Raw genomic sequence first — 7056 nt, 5'->3', positions numbered from 1 at the left:
CACACACACACACACACACACACACACCTGTATATTAAAATAAAATGTTCTACAAGTACACACAAGACAACAAACATTAAATAAACAAAATACAATTACAACAAAACGAAAGATTTAATTTAATTGCCTGAACAAAAGCATTGCATATTGTTCAGCCTGAATGAGCCTCATGGAATCAAGTTCCACAACTTTTCAACAGAGAACATTGTATTGTGAAGTTAACCCTATCCTAACCCAGATGTCACATAAAGAGACAGCAGTTGATATGTCACAAAACTAGATTTAGGTTTGCTTACAACAACAAACAAACAAACAAGCAAGCAAGTGCGCACCGGTACTACTGTATAACATCGCGCCAAGTGAGTCACGGACCTCAGGCTGTACAAAAAAACAGGGTGGAATATATATTGCTAACTCTTATATGCTGCAACTCTTGTGGGTTTCATAAATGTAAAGTGTCAGTGTCATTACAAACTCTCTGGAGCACACAGGAATTCTTACAAAGCACAAATGTTGGCCTTCAGTCATTTTTGACATTCGTTCACTTTGATACATACAATTAAATACTTCACTTGTGGAAGAACGAGTGCAAAACCAGGCAAGTTAAACAAGCAAGTTCACTTTCAATTCAATCACATATGAAAAGTGAAAGCATTTTAATAATGTTTAAATTTAGCATCCTAAACAACTTACCTAGTACCACATTAGAATTTCTAGTAGCATATAAATCAATAAACTCTCTTACCTTTAAATGCTTAAATCAAAAGTTAAAGTGAAATGATACACTCTTCATAGCATCTCAGGTCTGATTCTCAGAGCGCTAAGCAACTGCAAGCACTTCCTTTAAAACAGGCTTGTAACAAAACACATATGGTATTAATGAGGACAGATTCAATACTAAGGGAACAAGCATGATGTTATGCTCATGTGACATCCTTGTTTAAATTAATGATTTCCCTGTTTTACCTCATCTAATGATGTCACGTAACATGGCATTTAGATTGCTTCTTTCTTGGTTCCCAGTTCAACTTCTCAGTGTGTTGAAATGATAAACATCAAATTTGCAGAACAACATGTTGCATGATCTGAAGCATCATTAATGTTAAGAGTTTAAGAAAACACTGATTGTAATGTAAAATGCATTGCTAAAGAGAGGTAAATTCAATGCTGTAACTCATTTTTTAGAGTGACGTCTTGTTACTCTTGCCGTGGGGAAAAACAGCACGTGACTTCAGGTGGCTTTCGTGTTCAAACCCCATAATAAGCCCCCTGTGTGCAAACAAATTGCTTCAAGCAGGCTTCAAACAAATGTTGCAGCACTTCCTGAACAGTTTACGGTTACACAGCATGTAACGCAGACAATAATCTCTCACACATCACTTCCTGGAAACAATCAAAGTCATGTCTTGTTCACGTTAACGCTTAACAAATGGCAGGGCTACTGCCTGAATGAGCTCAAATGAATCAGTTGACAGCATGTCGCTTTTGCTGTGGTTTGCACATAAAGGCCTGTGATATGTGGAACAGATGTGAGACGTTCAACACATATATGTCTTTTCAGGTACAACATGCCAGTCATGACACATATTAACAGCTCTCACAGATCGAGTGGATGGATCTCACAAAACCTGTCAAAGCTATATTTCACTCCCATAATAATAATAATAATAATAATAATAATAATAATTAAATAAATAAATAAATAAATAAATAAATATACACACACACACACACACACACACAATAACAAATATAATAATAATAATATTATATTTAAGTAATGTTTAAAAACTGCATTAATATCATGCATTAATATTATGATTTGTCTTTAAGTACATATTTTTTAAAGTAATTTAAATAAAAAAATAATTGTATTAGCCCTTAAATAATGTAATACAGTAAAAACGAACTGAGATTCCCCAATAAAAATAATGAGAAATCTCAAATGTGAAATGTCCAGATGGATTACAATAATTAGATTTCATAGGGTGAATTATTACATAAAATAATGTAATAATGCAAAAGAAAGAAAGCTTAATTTTTTTGTAAGATTTACCCTAGTTAAACTATCACTATCACTATCACTACTTTTAAAACAACATTTATTGTGTGCTTCTGCAGGTTTGGTGGTGTTAAATTCAGGTTTATTGATTCAGCAAGGAAGGTGCAAACCTGTATCCTTGTTATGAAGCACATGCATACTGAATTGCTGATTAGTGGTCGACCGATATATCGCCAAGGCCGATATATTGGCATTTTTTAAATATCGGCATCGGCCGATAAGTTTTCGTGTTTGGCCGATGCGTTCGAGGCGGGACTTTTATTTTGACGTCGCTGACAGCGGCAGAATGCTCACATTCTCCCTCTTGTTCGCTGTTGTCGTTAACAGTTCTATTTGTGAAAAATACTTTGTCATCTAAAGTATAAGTATGTTTATTTAACACATTTACTTTTTAATCCATTTTCAAATGATTTCAAATTTCTTAAACATTAATTAAAATAAATAAAATTATATCGGCTTTATATCGGCCACCCTGCTTTCCAAGATATCGGCATCGGCTGTCAAAAAACCAATATCGGTCAACCACCATTGCTGATCTTGTTATGTAGCTTCATATGCTGCGAAACAAAACTATATGAAATCTCTAAAGCAGAGAGAAACTCCATTTCAGCCCCAAATCCAAAGTTAATTAATTATTTCAATAAATAAATAAATATGATTATTATATTGTATTTAGAAAATTAAGCTTTTATTAGGAATATCAGATCAGCATAAAGAAAGAACAACAAATACTGTTATTGTTCACTGCATTAATAGCTTGCTTAATTTTTTTACACATTTAGACGATGACAATATGGGGTAACATGCATTTAATATATTATTTTGGGGTCATACAAAATTGGAAAAAGTCCTGCACACAGTCATATACACATTAAGAAACTTAATTAGATACACGTTTCAGTCAGAGACCCTCTTCAAAAACGAATTCTTTACTTTGTTTTAACTTTAGGAGAAATATGACCCGGACATGTTCTTGACAGGTTTCGTGAGATTTTAATCCATTCATGACTATAAGAGGTGTTTCAGTTTCAAATTCACATGGGACAGAGCACGTACCACACAGAAATATGCTGTTAATTCATAAAATCATAACACAAACTTAAAGAGAACAGCCTATGATGCAATCTTGATAACAGTCAATGTAATACAGCAATACACACAGCCTACGCAAAGATTAAAGTAGCCTACACTTAGGTACAAAGATGTACCTTTTCCCCCGTTGACAGAGTTTTGGGTAAGAAATCTACATCATTATGCAGAATTTCCCCCTGCACTCACAAGGTTATCAGTCATCAGTTTCAGCTTCGTGAAACGTTGAGTTACCCAACACTAAACACACATCAGCGCCAACAAGTTTCTGCAACATCCCAAAGGTCTTTATCTCAGGAAACAGGCTCAGTGTGGCTTTCACGCATTTGCAGAGGAGAGGGGGATTTTAACAGCAAAGACAGAGGCAAAAGAGTGCTTAAACTAATGCAAGTAAAGCACAAACCACAAAACAACACTAAGCAGAGCAACTATCATACTAATGGCATGTAATATTACAGGAAAAAAGTTAAGCATAAGGAAGAAGAGAGCCCTTCCTTACTAAAAATGGCTGTAGAAGTGCTATAAATAGAGTGGTATTTATTTATATGGTACTCCAATGTATATGCAAGAACGACACTACTATGATATAGTAAATTGATACATACCATGGTACATGATGATTGCATATTCACATATCACGGTATTCACAAAGCACTAATTCGTGAAAAAATAAGGTAGGCTACAAGTCCAAAAGAACAAAGTAAAAACATGATACATTTTCTCATTAATCTATGACCTGAGAAAAATACATTTTAGAGACACAAAATTCAGAAAACGGGACTCTTATTTGATGGCAACATACATTTAGCCTACATATAAATATATAGGTAGCCTACATTATTTTTTTAAGACTCCGGCTTGCGAAAACAGTTCCAAGTGTAAAATAATAATAATACAATAAAAAATAAAACCTTAATCAGTCTATCCAAGTAAGTAGAAACCATGTCATCACTGTAGCAACTTTATAAGCACAAGTTCACATTAACGTTAGCTTGTTTCCGTCTCCTTCAAGTTGTGCAACGCTCACTAAAGTACATTTGCTGTTTTAGTAATTAATCGACTGACAGCAAATCTCTGTGATTCAAGTTAATCAAATGAATTTCACATTAACGTTAGCTTGTTTCCGTCTCCTTCAAGTTGTGCAACGCTCACTAAAGTACATTGCCGTTTTAGTAATTAATCGACTGACAGCAAATCTCTGTGATTCAAGTTAATCAAATGAACAATTACCTTGTAAGCCAGTTTAGGATCCTTTCAAACCAGTTGTACCTCCTTGTTTATCTCTCTGCGGTTTTGACTCACCTGCGGCGGCTCGTCAGTCCGGGCATTTACGAATCCTTCTAGAGAGAAGGCACGTCTCATGAATATTGATTAAATAAAGTGACGTTCGACCATTTGATTGGCTAAAAGGCGTTTGACGATTTTTTTTCTACTACGAAACGTTATTTTGCAAATGCGTTTTTTTTGCTTTGTCTACTAACTGCATACGTGTTCATCCAGTATTTGTACACTGATTTAATATTATCTAATAACATAATAATAATAATAATAATATAAAAACGGTTTACTTGAGGTTTGATTAAAAAATAAATTATAAATATTAAATAGGGAATTATTAGCTAATTTCCCCTTCTGGAGCTAAGGGGTTTCGAATAACGTCATCGTGACGTAATTAATATTTATGAGGTAAACATTCTCCATAGTCGTATTTTTAAGTAGCCTAACATTTCCGGGTAAATGCATAGAAGCAAAAATTACTACCACAGAGCAGGGCAGGGCAGGCCTATCCTTTCAGTTTATGACCCCCAAAGACTTTCGAAACAGCTTTCGAAATTATTTTCAGACACTGTTGTAGAGTTTTAGAGAAGCAGGATGTGTTTTTGCAAGTTTATTTTGGCAACAGATCTTTAGCACCTGCACACCAACTTTCACTTCTAAATAGACTCACTCAAAAGCTTTATTCGCAGTCTGTAGTAACAAGTTGGTATTTAAAAAAACATTTAGGCTAATAAACTTTTCAAAAAAATAAGTTTCTTCATTCTAAAAAGCTCAATGTAAAATATCAAAAGATAGACCTACCAAAGTAGGCTATATAAAATAATTGTACTGTGACTAAATGGTTGTTTCCTTTATCCTGTTAGACGTAATATCTAACTCAAGTACAACAAATAAGCAAGATTACTCAGATAACCTGTACAGTTTAAGGTTAAATTGAACGTAAATATTGCCGTTTACGTTAACATAACAGTAGGTGTCGCTAGACACCAGTAGTTCGTTCAAAATGAACGAATCGTTCAAGAACGACCCAACACTAAATAGAGATTTGAAAAAGTAATGATGAAACGACTAAAACCATGAATTATCATCATATTAATTTATTAAAGTGGTTAAAGTTGTCGGATAATATCTGATTAGGCATATGCATTGAGCTCACAGATCAAAAACAACAGTCCATTAGACACAAACTCCTTTGTTCAGCTGGGCGTAAGTTTGAGTTTGACATTGGTGGGGACGTAACAGCAGACAACACCCTCCATAATAATGCTTACCCCAGTGAAAAAGTCCATCCCCTGTTGTCCTCTCACATCAAAATCCACTGACGTGTTAGTTTTGGACTGTTTTCACTTGTAAACGGTGCTTGATCAGTGCATATTTCTCTCCTGATTCAGACGAGATGACTTTTTCACTGGAGAATGCAATATTATAGATAGAGGACGGAGGCAACAGTTTGAAGTTTAAAATGTCTTATGGATTTGTTTCTTACCAACACAGTTTTTGCTTCACAAGACGTTAACTGAGAGTTGTGTGGATTACTGTGATGTTTTTATCAGCTGTTTGGACTCTCATTCTGACGGCACCCATTCACTGCAGAGGATCCATTGGTGAGCAAGTGATGTAATACATTTCTCCAAATCTGTTTCCATGAAGAAACAAACTCATCTACATCTTGGATGGTCTGAGGGTGAGAACATTTTCAGCAAATTTTCATGAGCTACTCTTTTAAAACAAGTTGTGAAGAAAAAAAAACTAGATAACACCATGTCATACATTTTTAAAGTACAACTCTCATTTCAGTTTTATTTCATATTTTGAAACCAGTCATTGCAGAACTGTACACTGGGAGCAAGTACCTGGAATCTGATTGTGAGCAACTGCAGTTAAAATACAGACAGGAAACTCATTGAAAACAACTGCATAGTTTGAATACATTAGACAGGGATGCACTAATATTGTGGTTACTTGTAGATCTGATTCGTTTTACTTGTCATAATTTAATTTTCCAGTTCTACAGCACGGGCCAAGAACACGCCATCATCCATCCATCCATCATCAAAAATCCTCGTAAGTCACAGTACGATCAGAGCGATGCATACAGTGCCGTTTAACTTTGCAGTAACTACCTGTCAAAATCAACAGCAGATTTATTGCAAGTTAAAACAGTTAAAAAGAAATAATAAAACAATACTTTAGTGCACAAGTCACACCTAAAGAAATGATTCTTAAAGGTGAGTTTATTACTGTAAATAAAAAGTCAAAAATAAAGCCAGCGAATTGAATCTGTGAATCCGATCACATGATGGCATGCTGTTTTGTGATTGGCTGCTTCTCTAAGCATTCAGTTGCTGTAGGAAAACTGGATTTGTGCAGCAATGATGATATTTTTGCGGTCAGCTTTGCACAGGACCGAACGTCTATCTATAACACTGATCTTACAGGGAGAACCAAGCAAAGATCTGCTGAACATAAACCGAGGCAATATGAATAAATATGAAAAGAATATTTACATACGAAAGTATTAACAGTATATCGACAGGCGTCACACGTCTACCAGCTAAAGTACCACGATTACAGCTGCATGCCATTCTAAACAACTCGTCAGGACTTGATGTTACCCCACTATTCAC

The 7056-nt window shown here is 34.9% G+C and overlaps 1 protein-coding gene across 1 annotated transcript in view; it reads right to left on the bottom strand.

Annotated features, from left to right (window-relative positions):
- LOC107738397 (protein-methionine sulfoxide oxidase mical1-like) overlaps positions 1–4513 on the bottom strand; it is a 30481-nt gene extending 25968 nt beyond the window's left edge. The window contains exon 1 of the mRNA XM_016550158.1: positions 4454–4513. Coding sequence (XP_016405644.1) covers positions 4454–4513 — 60 coding nt within the window. The remainder of the gene's footprint in view (positions 1–4453) is intronic.
- Between the last annotated feature and the right edge of the window lie 2543 nt (positions 4514–7056).

This window comes from Sinocyclocheilus rhinocerous, unplaced genomic scaffold (assembly GCF_001515625.1).
Source record: "Sinocyclocheilus rhinocerous isolate Xijiao unplaced genomic scaffold, SAMN03320098_v1.1 scaffold2716, whole genome shotgun sequence".
Taxonomy (NCBI): domain Eukaryota; kingdom Metazoa; phylum Chordata; class Actinopteri; order Cypriniformes; family Cyprinidae; genus Sinocyclocheilus; species Sinocyclocheilus rhinocerous.
This window is presented reverse-complemented; position numbering and strand designations above follow the sequence as displayed.